Source organism: Ascaphus truei, chromosome 6 (genome assembly GCF_040206685.1).
Source record: "Ascaphus truei isolate aAscTru1 chromosome 6, aAscTru1.hap1, whole genome shotgun sequence".
Lineage (NCBI taxonomy): Eukaryota > Metazoa > Chordata > Amphibia > Anura > Ascaphidae > Ascaphus > Ascaphus truei.
In genome coordinates this window covers 49,707,151-49,725,255 of record NC_134488.1, presented here as the reverse complement: position 1 = coordinate 49,725,255, position 18,105 = coordinate 49,707,151, and the positions used below count along the sequence as shown (strand labels likewise).

General features: G+C 54.3%; 1 protein-coding gene across 1 annotated transcript; it reads left to right on the top strand.

Moving 5' to 3' along the window:
• The first annotated feature begins 6,968 nt into the window (after positions 1 to 6,968).
• Positions 6,969 to 17,517, top strand: PAFAH1B2 (platelet activating factor acetylhydrolase 1b catalytic subunit 2). Its single transcript, XM_075604240.1, has 6 exons — positions 6,969 to 7,125; positions 7,757 to 7,853; positions 8,097 to 8,186; positions 9,267 to 9,383; positions 12,597 to 12,719; positions 13,906 to 17,517. The coding sequence occupies exons 2-6, from the start codon at positions 7,773 to 7,775 to the stop codon at positions 14,182 to 14,184; spliced, it is 690 nt and encodes a 229-aa protein (XP_075460355.1). The 5' UTR covers positions 6,969 to 7,125; positions 7,757 to 7,772; the 3' UTR covers positions 14,185 to 17,517.
• Positions 17,518 to 18,105: the final 588 nt, after the last annotated feature.

Below are 18,105 nucleotides of genomic sequence, written 5' to 3'. Positions count from 1 at the left end.
GGAGGACGATCAATCTTCTGGAACGGACCTTCTGGTGGCCAGGGATGTGAAAAGACAAAGAATTTTGTCACTGCATGTGCTACTTACGCCCCAAATTAGACTCCCCATAACAGACCATCAGGTCTGCTTCAACCTTTCCCGATCCCAGATCGCCCATGGACTCATCTCTCTATGGATTTCATCGTGGAGGAGATCCCGAAACCAGGGATGAGAGCCATGTGCAACACGGTTGATGTCATAGAAGATAAAGTGGCCTTTTCAGAGTTGAGGGTCGCGGATTCCTTATGTTGCCAATCCAAAGCCATCCCGCCGCTTACTGTGATTCAGCAGGAATGAACATCACCCATGACAAGATCATAGCGTTGAAGGATATGGTCCAATATTAGATCCGGGACCCTGCGGCTGGCATAATCCGCCAGTCTTTACAGAAGAACAAGCCTGCAATTTTTAAACGTGCCCCCAGCTACATGGTCGCCATCCTCATGCGAGAAGCGGACAAATTCAAGATTGACAATGGTCTACTCTAACAGCGTCATGGTGTGCTCACCACAAACAATGCGTGACCGCAGGGCCGAGGTGGGGATGGATATAAACACCAACCACAGGCGCGTCTGGAGTGTAGGTTGGTCAAGGTAGCCGGCTCTAGGTTGGAGAGGTACTGATAGTCGATATACTTGCTGGGGTCTGGGTTGGAGCGGTACGGATTGTTGCAGTTGGAGCGGTACGGATTGTTGCAGGTACTATTAGCCGGGGTCCGGGTTGGAGAGAGGAGAATAGTCGTTGTACGGATGCCGAGATCAGGGTTGGAGAGGTGCGGATTGTCGTAGATAGCCGAGGTCAGAAGAGCGGAGTCCAAAACAAGCCGGGTCAACAACAGAGAGCTGCGAACAAGAGAACAAGACAAGACTGTGAGGCTAGGAAGCAATGAACACAACGGAACATTGAATTATGCTCAGCCAATTTGCCAGTGGGGCAGCTGAACATAAGTAGGAGCGAGCAACCAATGAGAAACCTGCAGCGTGAAGGTGCGTCAGCAGCGAGGGACGTGGTTGGTGAATCAGGACCAAGAATCAGGTGGGATGAGGATTCCTGATAAGTTCTGAGGAGGAGGAACCTGTGTGCGCTGAACACCGAAGCAGTGGCACAAAGCCTGAAGCGGGGTGTGCGCGAGCCTCCCGCGGAGGGGTCCCCGAGGGAACAGCGTCCCTACCAGCAGCGGGAGTGGGGAAGATGGGAGCAGGGAGTGGAAGTGAGTGGGGAGCGCGTCGAGGGTGGCATGACTCCCCGATCCTTAGGAGTGACCTCCGGACGTCTCCAGGCAAGCTTGAGAGGATATTTCTGATGAAAAGCCCGTACGAGTCTGGGAGGGTGAAGATGGTAGTGAGGGACCCAGGAGCGTTCCTCCGGTCCAAACCCTGCCAGTACACTAGATTCTGTATAGATCCTCTAGAGATTCTGGAATCCACGATGGACTGAATTTCGTAGTCCTGTTGCCCTTGTACGAGGAGGGGAGCTGGAGGCAAGGAAGAATCTGGAAAGCAGGTTTCAGTAGGGAAACATGAAAGACAGAGGGGATCCTCATTAACAGGGGAAGACGTGGGCGATACGCCACCGGATTGACCTTCTTTATTATGGAATAGGGTCCAAGGAATCTGGGTGCCAGTTTGAGTGTGGGCACCTTGAGGTATATGTTTTTGGATGACAACGACACCTTATCTCCTGGACTAAATTCCTGGATCTTGCGCCGGTGATGGTCCGCCTGGAGTTACTGTCTGGCAGTTGCAGTCCTAAGATTCTCCTGGATCCCTTTCCATGAAACCTGTAGAAGACGAATTCTGTTATCCGCAGCCGGTACATCAGAAGATGTGGACATCGGAAGGCGGGATGGGTGGAATCCATCTATATATATAAAACTGAAAAAAAGTTTGTCTGTGGGTTGTTGCTGATTGGTTGGCGGTGTCTCACGCTCTGATTGGCCTGCGGGGTGGGGTGACGTCACAAACAACAGGGCTACAAACGCCATCAGCCTCCTCACATCACGTGCCCCTCTGACCGAGAGACACACGCCGTGCAGCGAACTCCCTAAACCCACATCAGTGCAAACCCACCCTAGCGGGACCGCCAGGTACCATCCACCCCACCCGCCGCTCACACCCTCCATCCGCCACTCCTCACCTCCACCGGCCCCGCCGCCTGACCTCAACGCCCCGCCGCCGCCTCAACTGCCGCTCCTCACCTCAAAGCCCCGCCGCCTGACACACACCACCCGCCCGCCGCTCACCTCAATGCCCCGCCGCTCCTCACCTCAATGCCCCGCCGCCTGATACATTGCACACCGCCGCCGCTCCTCACCTCCACCGCCCCCCCGCCTCACACCCTACACCCGCCCGTAGCTCATCACCACAATGCCCCCTCGAACCCGCCCACCGCCTAACCTCAACGCCCCGCCACCTCGCCTTAACCTCCGTTCAACTCAACGCCCCGCAGCCTGACACACACCACCTGGCCACCGCTCCTCACCTCCACCCGCCCCCTCCGCCTGACACCCTACACCCGGCCGCCGCCTCACCTCAACCGCCACTCCTCACCTCCACCCGCCCCCCCCGTCTGACACCCTCCACCCGGCCGCCGCCTCACCTCCACCCGCCCCCCCGCCTGACACCCTACAACCGGCCGCCACCTCACCTCAACCGCCACTCCTCACCTCCACCCGCCCCCCCCTGCCTGACACCCTACACCCGGCTGCCGCCTCACCTCCACCCGCCCCCCCGCCTGACACACAACACCCTCCCGCAGCTGATGTGGGGTGCAAAGGGGGGGGAGAGTGATGTGGGGTGCAGAGGGGGGGAGCGTGATGTGGGGTGCAGAGGGGGGGGGAGAGTGATGTGGAGTGCAGGGGGGGTGCAGAGGGGGGGAGAGTGATGTGGGGTGCAGGGGTGGTGGAGAGTGATGTGGGGTGTGGGGGGGGGGTGGAGAATGATGTGGGGTGCAGGGGGGGAGACCGCAGCTGTGAATGGGGGGGAACAGAGCTGTGAAGGGGAACAGAGGTGTGAGGGGGGGAAGAACACAGCTGTGAAGTGGGGGAATGGGAGATATGAATGGGGGGGGGCCCGCAGCTGTGAACAGGGGGGGCCCGGGGGCCCAAGCTGTGAACGGGGGGGGGGGTGGAGCTGTGAAGGGAGTGAAGCGGAGACAGAGGGGGAGCGCCAAAATTTAATCCCGGGCAACGCCGTGTATATCAGCTAGTAGTTTATTAAAAAAAGGGTGACTCTTGGGTGGACTAGCTGCGCAGACTATCGTGTGCGAATTCAGCCCAGGGGAGAAGGTCCGTCCAGTTATCCTGGGTGTCAGAGGAGAAACAACGCAGGTATTGTTCTAAGGACTGATTGGTTCTCCCTGTCTGACCGTTGGTTTGGGAATGATATCCTGAATAAAAGTGTAAAGAGATGCCCATCTTTTGAGAAAAAGAATGCCAGAACCTTGAAATGAATTGAGACCCTATATTGGAGACGATGGTCTGTGGGACCCCATGCAGACGAAAAATCTCCTTGACAAAAATATCTGCTAACTTGGATGAGTTGGGAAGACCTTTCAATGGAATGAAGTGGGCTTGTTTGGAAAAGCGATCAACGACAACAAGAATGGGGTTCATCCCCTTGGAAATAGGAAGCTCTACTTAAAGTCCATAGACAAATGGTTCCAAGAACGATCCGGAATGGAAAAATTAAGTAAGAGTCCAGATGGTTTGTTCCGGGGAGTCTTGCTTCGATCACATGTCGAGCATGCATTGACAAATTCTTTAATGTCTTTTGAACGCCGGGCCACCAGAAGGTTCGTTCCACAAGATCGGTGGTTCTTCTGGTACCAGAATGCCCAGATGATTTGGAGGAATGATCCCATTCTAGAATTTTCTTCCAGAATTGTGGCGAGATGAAAAGGCGGCTGTGACGGTGAAGGGGTATCCAGGCCAATAATAAAGGTATTATGATGGGCTGAGTGCCGCTGAGCCCTATGGGGGATTGTGAGTGTCAGCTCTTCAACCCAATCATGGCATGTACCTGCATTTGTAATAAAGATGTATGTGTATTTTTACTGTTCCAGGGGTGCCAACCAGCGGAGATGTGCAGGGCATGAGAGTCAGGGGTGAATTTACGGTAAAATGTTGTCGGGGTGTGTTTGGGTAGAAGGGGCCAGTGTTGCGGGTTACCCCGAAACATGTACTCAGGAATCCACCCAGATTCCTGAGGACATGAGGAACACAGACCACCGGATAAAATCCTCCCGAGAAAGCAGTTTGCGGCTCACCGCCAAATCTCCCTGCTTCAGCACAGACCAGAATAGTAAGACCGGGCAGGGAATTAAATTACATTCAAAGGTCCCCGGTATATGCCCAAACCCCAGAACCCAGTATGGGGTTCAGTGTATCTCCCACCAGGTATAAGGTGGCAAGAGTTATATGTTTTTTAAGTTCAAGTAATGTTCAGTATGGGTAAAAATCCATTTGCATGGGAGACAGAGTGGCTACTCTGCCCTCTAAGCTTCAAAGGCAATCCAGGATATAGAAGTGTTAAACCATTGGTTAGCAAGGAGGGGTATAGGAAGTAAACTTCAATAAGCCACCTTGGCAAGTTTCAAAAGCAATCCAGGATATGGAAGTGTTAAACCATTTGTTAGCAAGGAGGGGTAAAGGAAGAAAAACTTCAATAAGCCATCCTGGCAAGATGTCACCCTGCCAAGACTGAGCGGCACCAGGTAAGAAGGGCAGGTTCTCATATGCTAAGCGGCAAAGGTGCAAAGTTCGCACATGCCCATAGCAGAATGAGAAGCCCCTCTGCCAGGTTTTCAAAGTATTGGCAACTCCGTGATAGGGGGACGGAAATATTCCCACTGAGAGATTGGCTGCAGTAGTTAGGTATAAGAATGTTAACCCTATAAGAACCCGTGCATCCCATCAGGAATGGGAGTCGTCATGGTGTAACAGATTCACCTAAGATTCATCATGCTGTAAGAGATTTGTAACATCGTAACAAAGATTCAGTTAAGCTTCAAGAGTTTGTAAGAACTAAGGTTCCAAGATCCACTACTACGGGAACAGAACAAAAGAAGCAGTTCCGGTGGAGTAAAACAGCAGTGGCAAGTTGTGCAGCCGACCGAGGTCTGTTTCAGGCTCTTTTCGCGAGCAACTCCCGCTCCTGGGAAATTGCTCCTAGAGACTTTGTTTTGCAACAACTAGTTTTGGAAACCAGATATTTCATTTTACCCCGTTCCAGTAAGTGTATTTTCATTGTAATTGTAAACCAAGCTGTGTGTGTTCATTCTGTAAATAAATCACAATTTATTTTATCTCTTGCTTTGCTCAATCAAAGGATCCAGGTATTAAGGTGTTAAAAGTACTGGTCTCCCATGACACCCTGAAAGGTGCTCAGAAGACTGAGTGGAGCAGGCACGTGGAAACCCTGGTACATGAGTACAATTGTACCCGCCATGAGTCCACCGGGTTCTCCCCTTACTTCCTTATGTTTGGGCGAGAAGCCAGGCTGCCTGTGGATATGCGTCTGAGGGTATCGACCGATGGGGTACCCAACACGACGCACTTCCGATACGTGCAAAGGCTCCAGGAAAGCCTACAACAGGCTTACCAGTTAGCTGAGAAGTCCTCCGCACAGCTCAACGCCAACAAGAGGCGATACAACCACAAGTTCAGACATCGGGAAATTCGTCCTGGAGATGCTGTGCTTCTCTGCAACCTAAGAATTCTTTGGAAACACAAATTAGCCGACCGTTGGCGTGTCGGTGTATTCGAGGTCGAGTCGCAGATGCCGGGCCTCCCGGTATACAGCATAAAAGAAGCGGGTGGCTGGGTAAGGGTCTGGCACCATAACCACCTTCTCCCTATCCCGCAGCTGGGAGACAACGAACCTGTGATACCGGCTACACCACTGGACGATGAGTCGGAACAATTGAAGGCTAGCCATGAGACCACGCACGATCATACAGACGGGGAAGAAACCGTCAAAACGAGGGTCATGGCTTCGTCAGGGGTGTATCGCCTACATGATATTACCTACTATATATACTTTGTGCAATGTAACTAATTAAAAACTAATATTGATCTGCACTTGTATTATTGATTAATCGGAGCTGAGACAAATTACTATAATTTCGCAATAAGTTCTTGGAACATGACAGACTTGACAGAATTTCTCCCGAAAACGTTTTTATGATCACATAAGGAGGAAGAAACAGCTGATTATGTATTGGCAAAATCCACATTATAAGTCAGGACCATAAATGTCATTAAACTTACAAGCAATAATGCCACCAACAGGGGGCAAGGCAAGCTCATTGTTGTGATATTCACTCCTATATAAGTATATGTGTAACTTTTTCAATGTGACAAATTGTCTACAAATTGTTTTACCATACAATAAATTCTATTGCAAGGCAGACACCATGGATTTGTCACCATAGGGAATCCTAAACAACAAATAATGTGCATTGTAATCCTACAGATGATTGGGCATGTGCTGACAGAGAATGCATAGCACATAATAACCTGTACAGAAATGTGTATCTAATAGATGTGTAATATAAAATACAGAGTATTATAATGCTACAGATGATTGGGCATGTGCTGACAGATAATGCATAGCACCCCAGCTATCTGCAGACTGTGCTGATACTTCTTCCCAAATATGACATGTATGCAGAGCATGGGATAAGCAATGCACAGAGATGCTGTGAAGGAATATTGTCTGGTTAATGTAACACAGAAGCTGTGAGCTTGCCTGCCCCCTATTGGTGGCATTATTGCTTGTAAGTGTAATATGACATTTATGGTCCTGACTTATAATGAGGATTTTGCTAATACATATTCAGCTGTTTCTCCCTCATTATGTGATCATAAAACCTTTTTTGGGGGGAGAGATTCTGGTGTGCGTGTGCCTATGCGTGTCAGTGTGCGTGTCACACGACACACTCGGGTCACCTGGCTCGCGTAACGCGTCACTTCCGACCCTAGATTTCCTGCTTGGGGCCGGAACTGGAAGTGACGCACGAGCCGTAGAACCCGGGGCCCGAAAAACGGAGCGAAGACCGGAGGGGGCGGAGCTACCCGAGACAAGAGTGAGTGACGTCAGAAGAGGGAGACCCCATTATATCCTCTCCTGGGGAGTCGGAGAGACCCCATTATATCCTTTCCTGGGGGGGTGGGAGAGACCTCATTATATCCTCTCCTGGGGCGTGGGAGAGGCCCCGTTATAGTCTCCCCAGGGAGAGAGGGAGACCCCGTTATAGCCTCTCCCCGAGGGGAGGGGGGGAAACTCCGTTATATCTTCTCCCCAGGGGGAAGACCCCGTTATAGCCTCTCCCCCGGGGGAAGACCCCGTTATAGCCTCTCCCCCGGGGGGGAGACCCCGTTATAGCCTCTCCCCCGGGGGGAGACCCCGTTATAACCTCTCCCCAGGGGGGAGACCCCGTTATAACCTCTCCCCAGGGGGGAGACCCCGTTATAGCCTCTCCCCAGGGGGGAGACCCCGGTTATAGCCTCTCCCCAGGGGGGAGACCCCGTTATAGCCTCTCCCCAGGGGGGAGACTCCGTTATAGCCTCTCCCCGGGGGGAGGGGGGGAGACTCCGTTATAGCCTCTCGCCGGGGGGAGACCCCGTTATAGCCTCTCCCCGGGGGCAGGGGAGGAGACCCCGTTATAGCCTCTCCCCAGGGGGACGCATAGTATCGGATACCTTCTGTCTCCGCAGACGCGACAGCCGCAGAATGAGCCAGGGCGACGTAAACCCCGCCGCGGTACCTCACGCTGCGGAGGATGTACAGGGGGACGACCGCTGGCTGTCCCAGGTGAGGAGGGTAACTCGGGCTGGAACTTACTCCACAGCTTGTGGGTATCGGGTAGTGTGATCTCCTGTCATACTTACTGTTCCCGCGTTCCCGCGGTGGTACTTGTTCCCGCGGTGGTACTTGTTCCCGCGGTGGTACTTGTCGTTCCCAGACTGGGCCCACACAGTCACACGCCATTCTTATCGTGTGTGTATGTATGTATGTACACACTCACTCTAATAAGCTTCTCCGTGTATTAAACAGCACCAGAGGTTTGTGTTGGACTGTAAGGACAAGGAGCCCGATGTCCTGTTTGTCGGGGACTCGATGGTCCAACTTCTGCAGCAGTACGAGGTGAGTCTGGGTATAAACAGTCATCAGTGGTAAGGTTATAAGGAAAGCACACCCTTTCACAAGCACTCAATGCAAAATGTGATATGATGATAAATTTAAAATCAATTTTTAATGATATTTAAATAAAAAAGAATAAACACTTAAAGTATAAATGAGTGAGTAAATCACTGTGGTGATCAAACATATAAGACAAGAAAAACGCTATTTACAAAAATGTCAAAAACTGAAACTCATGGGAAATCAAATGGATAAATGTAAATTAAACTGATAATATCCAAAACCTAAATAGGTCACAATTACTCATTGATAACCCATTGGGTACAGCACTAATAATAGTATTAAAAGAAACCTGTCTATAGTAAGCAGGTAGAGACTAGTACTGATAATATATATAGTAGTGAATGACGTGTATTTGTTCCACCAAAAACTTGCAATATGTACAATAAATGGTGAAGTACCAAATGTGATAGCTGTTACATATAGGCACACACCAAATGTGTTAAAATGCCTAGAGGCACGAATCAGAGTTCGTATCAAATTATGGCCCCATGATGCAGATAAAATACTGTTATAAGTATCCACAGATAATAGCACACGCAATGAGCCCACAAAATGTGTCAATATTGCTCAGAGGCACGGATCTAGTCCGTATCAAATTATAGCCTCCTAAGTAAATGCATAGTGCTGTTCGTCAATAGCTCACAAAAATCATATGCGGTAAGAAACAATTGTAACGCAGACAACCAGGGTATAAATACAATAACAAACATCCAATAATTCCGCTCCCACCCTCGGCCCTGCGGCGGGCCCGCTCCCACCCTCGGCCCTGCGGCGGGCCCGCTCCCACCCTCGGCCCTGCGGCGGGCCCACTCCCACCCTCGGCCTGCGGCGGGCCCGCTCCCACCCTGTCAAATTTATTGAAGACAAACATCACTTGATTGGAATTTGACACTACGATAAATCCGACGCGCTGTCTCCCGGGGGGGGGGGGGGGGGGCGGTCCCTGACGCGCGCCGTGTCTCAGGGGGTGGGGTCCTGACGCGTGGTTTTAACCATGTATCCTTCTTTTCTCCCTGCCAGATATGGAGGGAGCTGTTCTCTCCCCTCCACGCGCTGAACTTTGGCATCGGGGGTGACACGACGCGTCACGTTCTGTGGCGGCTTCAGAACGGAGAACTGCAAAACATCAGGCCCAAGGTGGGGAGAATCTACAGCCCCGGGCCCCTACCTCCCGCCCCGGGCCCCTACGTCCAGCCCCGGGCCCCTACGTCCAGCCCCGGGCCCCTACGTCCAGCCCCGGGCCCCTACGTCCAGCCCCGGGCCCCTACGTCCAGCCCCGGGCCCCTACGTCCAGCCCCGGGCCCCTACACGCTCACGCACACACGTAGTTGGGGCTATTGGGATATTCTGCATTATCAGTAGGTAAAATAAAGGTTGCAGTAGAAGCGCACCCACACATTTGCATACATATAAAGTGTTGTTTGCCATTTCTATATTAATAAGGCAGCCTAATTAGTAATGCCAGAATTATATACATTGTGTTGATGTGTAAATATTTTCTAGGACATTGAAATGATTGTGGAGCAGTATCACAAAGCGCTCAGCATCGCCGCTCACAATAAGTGCAAATTAAACATTGTAAAAAATACATTATTTGGAAATAGCGGAGATATGAAAGTGTTTGCCCGCCGTTTCTACACATCCGCTCTCCCCCCGTGTGCAACCTGCGCCCACGCATATACTGCCCTCGCGTACACGCATATACTGCCCTCGCGTACACGCATATACTGCCCTCGCGTACACGCGCACGTACTGCCCTCGCGTACACGCCCACGCATATACTGCCCTCGCGTACACGCATATACTGCCCTCGCGTACACGCGCACGTGCTGCCCTCGCGTACACGCCCACGCATATACTGCCCCCGCGTACACGCGCACGTGCTGCCCTCGCGTACACGCGCACGTGCTGCCCTCGCGTACGCGCGCGTGCTGCCCCCGCGTACACGCGCGCGTGCTGCCCCCGCGTACACGCGCGCGTGCTGCCCCCGCGTACACGCGCGCGTGCTGCCCCCGCGTACACGCGCGCGTGCTGCCCCCGCGTACACGCGCGCGTGCTGCCCCCGCGTACACGCGCGCGTGCTGCCCCCGCGTACACGCCCACGCATATACTGCCCCCGCGTACACGCGCACGTGCTGCCCCCGCGTACACGCCCACGCATATACTGCCCTCGCGTACACGCGCACGTGCTGCCCTCGCGTACACGCCCACGCATATACTGCCCCCGCGTACACGCGCACGTGCTGCCCCGCGTACACGCGCACGTGCTGCCCCCGCGTACACGCCCACGCATATACTGCCCTCGCGTACACGCGCACGTGCTGCCCTCGCGTACACGCCCACGCATATACTGCCCTCGCGTACACGCGCACGTGCTGCCCCCGCGTACACGCGCACGTGCTGCCCCCGCGTACACGCGCACGTGCTGCCCCCGCGTACACGCGCGCGTGCTGCCCCCGCGTACACGCGCGCGTGCTGCCCCCGCGTACACGCGCGCGTGCTGCCCCCGCGTGCTGCCCCCGCGTACACGCGCACGTGCTGCCCCCGCGTACACGCGCACGTGCTGCCCCCGCGTACACGCGCGCGTGCTGCCCCCGCGTACACGCGCGCGTGCTGCCCCCGCGTACACGCCCACGCATATACTGCCCCCGCGTACACGCGCGCGTGCTGCCCCCGCGTACACGCCCACGCATATACTGCCCCTGCGTACACGCGCGCGTGCTGCCCCCGCGTACACGCGCGCGCGCTGCCCCCGCGTACACGCGCGCGCGCTGCCCCCGCGTACACGCGCGCGCGCTGCCCCCGCGTACACGCGCGCGCTGCCCCCGCGTACACGCGCACGCGCTGCCCCGCGTACACGCGCTGCCCCCGCGTACACGCCCACGCATATACTGCCCCCGCGTACACGCGCACGTGCTGCCCTCGCGTACACGCGCACGTGCTGCCCCGCGTACACGCGCACGTGCTGCCCCCGCGTACACGCGCACGTGCTGCCCCCGCGTACACGCGCACGTGCTGCCCCCGCGTACACGCGCACGTGCTGCCCTCGCGTACACGCGCACGTGCTGCCCCCGCGTACACGCCCACGCATATACTGCCCCCGCGTACACGCGCGCGTGCTGCCCCCGCGTACACGCGCGCGTGCTGCCCCCGCGTACACGCGCGCGTGCTGCCCCCGCGTACACGCGCGCGTGCTGCCCCCGCGTACACGCGCGCGTGCTGCTCCCGCGTACACGCGCGCGTGCTGCCCCCGCGTACACGCGCGCGTGCTGCCCCCGCGTGCGCGCGTGCTGCCCCCGCGTACACGCGCGCGTGCTGCCCCCGCGTACACGCGCGCGTGCTGCCCCCGCGTACACGGGCGCGTGCAGCCCCCGCGTACACGGGCGCGTGCAGCCCTCGCGTACACGGGCGCGTGCTGCCCCCGCGTACACACGGGCACGTGCAGCCCCCGCGTACACACGGGCACGTGCAGCCCCCGCGTACACACGGGCACGTGCAGCCCCCGCGTACACACGGGCACGTGCAGCCCCCGCGTACACACGGGCACGTGCAGCCCCCGCGTACACACGGGCACGTGCAGCCCTCGCGTACACACGGGCACGTGCAGCCCTCGCGTACACACGGGCACAAATGCAACCCTGCACCATCTCATACACGCGCCCCCTCATGCTGCCGCTCTGTGCTGTGGCTATACCTCCATTTATGTGCAGTGCTCTGTCCTCCCCATGTACCCTGAGCCGGGCTCTGTCCTCCCCATGTACCCTGAGCCGGGCTCTGTCCTCCCCATGTACCCTGAGCCGGGCTCTGTCCTCCCCATGTACCCTGAGCCGGGCTCTGTCCTCCCCATGTACCCTGAGCCGGGCTCTGTCCTCCCCATGTACCCTGAGCCGGGCTCTGTCCTCCCCATGTACCCTGAGCGGGGCTCTGTCCTCCCCATGTACCCTGAGCCGGGCTCTGTCCTCCCCATGTACCCTGAGCCGGGCTCTGTCCTCCCCATGTACCCTGAGCCGGGCTCTGTCCTCCCCATGTACCCTGAGCCGGGCTCTGTCCTCCCCATGTACCCTGAGCCGGGCTCTGTCCTCCCCATGTACCCTGAGCCGGGCTCTGTCCTCCCCATGTACCCTGAGCCGGGCTCTGTCCTCCCCATGTACCCTGAGCCGGGCTCTGTCCTCCCCATGTACCCTGAGCCGGGCTCTGTCCTCCCCATGTACCCTGAGCCGGGCTCTGTAGGATATCCGCTGCTAGTCTCCCTGCCAGTGAGAGCTCGGCACCCACCCCTGGGGTGGGATCCTGGCTCCGCTCAGCACACAGGAGGGATGATGCTGAGATTGGTTTTATCTCCTTGCTCAGGTCGTCGTCCTGTGGATCGGCACAAATAACCACGAGAACACCGCGGAGGAGGTGGTCGGCGGGATAGAGGCCATCATAAAACTGATCAACACACTGCAGCCCCAAGCTAAGACCATCGTCATGGTATGAACCTGTTGCACGCAGTACACCGTGACACAGGAAGCCTGTCATAGGGGCTGGAAATGTGTACAGAGAAGACTGTCACAGGAGACCATGAGTTATACCAGGGACCAATATCGCCAGGCAGACACAGGAGACCAGCACTAAGACTAGGGACCAATATCGCCAGGCAGACACAGGAGTTTATAACATGAATTTATTGGAAAAATATATTCACAACAGTACATATAAACAGACAACACTCGCACGTAACTGGGAGCCCCCTATAACCTACGTGCGGGGACCCCCATCTGGAAGTTTTTCCCATTCTGCTCCCACCTTGTGCTGAAGCAGTTATCGCTTCAGCAGCCCCAGACCAACTGACGCTCAGGTGCTCAGAACTCTGAGACCTGCAACTGTCACGGATTGGCTGGCTGGGATTGGCTGGCTGGGATTGGCTGGCTGGGATTGGCTGGCTGGGATTGGCTGTGAATGGCTGGGATTGGCTGTAACTGGCTGGGATTGGCTGTGACTGGCTGGGATTGGCTGTGACTGGCTGGGATTGGCTGTAACTGGCTGGGATTGGCTGTGACTGGCTGGGATTGGCTGTGAATGGCTGGGATTGGCTGTAACTGGCTGGGATTGGCTGTGACTGGCTGGGATTGGCTGTGAATGGCTGGGATTGGCTGTAACTGGCTGGGATTGGCTGTGACTGGCTGGGATTGGCTGTGAATGGCTGGGATTGGCTGTAACTGGCTGGGATTGGCTGTGACTGGCTGGGATTGGCTGTGAATGGCTGGGATTGGCTGTAACTGGCTGGGATTGGCTGTGACTGGCTGGGATTGGCTGTGAATGGCTGGAATTGGCTGTAACTGGCTGGGATTGGCTGTAAATGGCTGGGATTAGCTGTGATTGGCTGTAACTGGCTGGGATTGGCTGTGACTGGCTGGGATTGGCTGTGACTGGCTGGGATTGGCTGTGACTGGCTGGGATTGGCTGTGAATGGCTGGGATTGGCTGTGAATGGCTGGGATTGGCTGTGACTGGCTGGGATTGGCTGTGACTGGCTGGGATTGGCTGTGAATGGCTGGGATTGGCTGTGAATGGCTGGGATTGGCTGTAACTGACTGTAACTCCCCTTTTCTCCTTCCCCTCCTCCTCCCCTTCTCTCCTCCTTCCCCTTCTCTCCTCCCCCTGTCTCCCCATCTCAGGGACTGCTCCCGCGCGGTGAGAAGCCCAACCGCCTGCGTGAGAAGAACACGCGTGTGAACGCGCTCCTGCGCTCCGGCCTCCCCCATCTCTCCAGGGTCCAGCTCCTGGATGTGGACCGCGGCTTTGTGCAGCCCGAGGGCTCCATCTCCCGCCACGACATGTTCGATTTCCTGCACCTGACGGCCGCTGGCTACGCCAAGGTGTGCAAACCCCTCCACGAACTGATCATGCAACTGGTAGAAGAGACCCCGGAGGAGAAGCAGGTCACCCTGGCCTGACATGGACCCCTCTCTGTCATCGGCTGCCCCCCTCGCTCTCACTACACTCCCCCATTCTTCCCACCCAATCCCAGTGTACATACACAGGGAGCCGTGTATATATATATTACCAGCGCCCCCTCCGTTATCCCCCCACCTCCCCGTCTGTGGTTGGGTAATAATTCCATTGATACTTTTCTCCCTCCCCGCGGCGCTGAGCGGAGCCAGGATTGCACCCCAGGGGCATCGGCACGAAATGCCCTTATTGCTATTGGAAGGCGCTGTGTAAATCCAGGATGGTGTGTTCGGGATTCCACCCCAGAGGTGGTGGCTGCATGTGCATTATACAGCTCTAGGTGCATGGGAAAGGGGATATCCCAGATTGCAAGAGACGGCCGCGCTAACCTCTGGTGTGCCCATACAAATCTGTATAAGTGGCGTATCTTATTCCACATTGCGCCCCCGAGACGTTTTGGAGCTGGAACGCGCTTTTTAACATTCCACCCCGGAGGCGGCTGAGAGCGTCGTCTCGTATCATCATCTCAAAGTGCTTTTGTAACGGGAAGTTTTCGAGGCGCTCTGTATCACGTATTTACTGTGCATCGCAGGACCCTGGCTCCGAAGGGTTAAAGGGTGTATCATGAGTCTTGGTGATTGGTGGGAGGCGGTAACCCTGTCACTGCCATGCAGGTGAACACGTTTAAAGACCCTCTGCAGGAGATTAACCCTTTTGCTACAAGACGTGCCGGCAATGCATTGCAAATCCGTCATCTTTCTGTTTTGTTATATATTATTATTATTATTTGTCCTATATCTGTCCCTACCCCCTGCAGTATGTGTCTGTGTGTGTATAACCCCTGCACAGGGCGGTGTGTGTATATCCCTACCTCCTGCACAGTGTGTGTGTGTGTGTGTACGTGCTCGTTCTCCCTGCACAGGGCTGTGTGTATATCCGTACCTCCTGCACTGTGTCTGTGCGCGTGTCCGTACCCCCTGCGCAGGGCTGTGTGTGTATATCCGTACCCCCTACACAGGGCACAATGGCTGCGTGGTTGTGTATATACAGTGGTGAGAAAGTTTGTGAACCCCTTTGGATTTTCACATATTTCAAACCTAAAATGTTGTTAGATCTTAATCTAAGTCCTAATAATAAAGATAACCAGATCAAACAAATAACACAAAAATGATACTTTTTCAACATTTATTTATCCACAAATGGTTCAACATTCAATATCTGTATGTGACCCGTTAGATTCAGTACCTGGTGGCGCCCCCTTCGCGTTTCCTATAACTGCTGGTCAGTCTCTCACATCGAGTTTGAGGAATTTTGGCCCATTCCTCCTTACAGAACTGCTTCAGCTCAGTGATAATTTGAGGGATTCCTTGCATGGACAGCTCGCTTCAGGTCCTGCCACAGCATTTCGATGCGTTTTAGGTCTGGACTTGGACTAGGCCATGCTAAAATGCGGAATTCCTTCTGCAGTCATCGATCTGCTTGTATGTTTAGGATCATTGTCCGCAAAGAAGCCCCAAACCATCACACGGTTCTTCTGTTCGAACGCAGTTTTGTTTTTTGCCAAGCAACGTTTCTGATTTGAGGCCAAAAAGTTCTACTAGAAAACATTGTACCAGAAGTCTTGTGGATCATCCAGGTGATCTTTGGTAAACTTCAGACAGGCAGCAATGTTCTTTTTAGAGAGCAGTGTTTTCCTCCTGGCTATCCTTCTAGGAACACCATTCTTGTTAGTCATGAACACTCAACATTAGCCAAGGCGAGAGTGGCCGGCAGATCCTTGGATGTTACTCGGGGGTTCTTTGCGACTTCCTGGATGATTTGCTGGTTTGTTCTTGGAGAGATTTTGGTAGGATGACCGATCCTGGGTAGAATGAGTGAGGTCGTGAACTTTCCATTTGTAGCCTATCTGACAGTGGATTGGTGGAGCCCCAAATCCTTAGAAATGGTTGTATAACCCTTTCCAGACTGATAAGAATAAATAACTGCTTTTCTGAGGTCCTCAGATTTCTTATGATCGTGGTATGACTTGTTTCCACACACCTGTATGGTGAAGACCAAACTCCCAACGTTTCTGATCTTTATATATGTGGTGGGACCTCCGAAATTCCTTCCTGAAAATCGACCTAATTATTTACACACCCGATTCTCATTATCCCCTTTAATTTAGCTGATAAAACCAGGGTTTCACTTACTTTTGCACATACCCTGACTCTTAATTACTCATTGTTTTTGTCTAATTCGTACATCACTTTGTTTCAAAAGACATGGAATTGGTTAATATAAACACTTATTAGGTATTTTAAGAAAAGATTTGTTTTTGATTGAAGAAGGTTATCAGGGAAAACTATGGAATTTCTGTAATTATCATTGGGGTTCACAAACGTGTGTGTGTGTGTGTGTGTGTTTCCTTGCACAATGGCTGTGTGCATCTATCCTCACCCCCTGCACAGGGCACAATGTGTGCATCTATCCCCATTCTACTGTGTGTGCGTGTGATTGGTTATAGTGGTAGTCGACGAGAATGCTGCCCGGGTGCAGTAACTGCAAAAGGATTAGGTAGGGATAAAGGCAGATATATTCCTATATTATATACACACATATACATATATATATGTGTATCACACATACATACATACATGCACACGCACTCCAGGACTTGTTGGGGGAAAAAAAAATATTTATTACAATTACATATTGTAATAAAGATGTTTCACTTTCACAGCAAGTCCTGGAGTGCCTGTTTTTCCCTCTCTCTCCCTATCTCTCTGTCTCTCTCAGGGACCAGACAGAAGGGAAGTTCTAGGTAATGGGATGGACTTTAACCCTATGAGTGCAGACATTTTATTTTCACCCCTTGCCAGATGGGACTGTAACGCATTGCTGCGCCAGCACGGAAGCCGCTATCAGGAGTTGAGATAACGTGAAGGCACTTAGCCCTGTAACGCCATCTTGTCAGTGATGCACCTAAATTAAAGCGGCAATCCGTGCCCTTCTGGCGGTCAATAGGAAGACACAATGACATCACAGCTTTATTCGGGGTGGCTCTAATGGGGAATAAAAATGCGGGAGTTATAGGCCAGGGACCCCTGCTTTAGGTAATGTAAGGCGGGGGCGTTTTGTCTGTCGGCACACGCAGCCCTCGTTATGTAAAGCTGCAGCATCCGTGTCGTGTGTAGAAAGTTGCTTGTCCCGGAGCTTGTGCTTCCGTGTCTGTCCTGTGAGCCGTGTAATGATCCGGTCTGTCCCCGCTTCTTGCGTGGGCCGTGCCCGCGGCTGTGTATGTAGCGGCATTTTAAACCTTGTGCGTGGAAGCGGAGTTATAAAGATTCCTATGTGAATATTTTCTCTTGTCTTATTCGTGTGGAGACGCCGGCAGATAATCCGGTCACCGGCGTCCATCTGATGTCCGAGAAACGTGCAATTAAAGAAGAATCGGGAAAACGCGGAAAATCAACGGTTTACCACAAAGTCAGCATTTAATCAGACCTAATCCCAACACTTCTACTGGAGGGAACAGGCGCCAGGCCCACAGCACCGCACCCGCAGCGCGCCAGGCCCACAGCACCGCACCCGCAGCGCGCCAGGCCACAGCACCGCACCCGCAGCGCGCCAGGCCACAGCACCGCACCCGCAGCGCGCCAGGCCACAGCACGGAACCTGCAGCGAGCCAGGCCCACAGCATGGAACCTGCCGCGAGCCAGGCCCACAGCATAGTACCCGCAGCGCGCCAGGCCCACAGCATGGAACCTGCAGCGAGCCAGGCCCACAGCATGGAACCTGCAGCGAGCCAGGCCCAAAGCATAGTACCCGCAGCGTGCCAGGCCACAGCACGGAACCTGCAGCGAGCCAGGCCCACAGCATGGAACCTGCAGCGAGCCAGGCCCACAGCATGGAACCTGCAGCGAGCCAGGCCCACAGCATAGTAC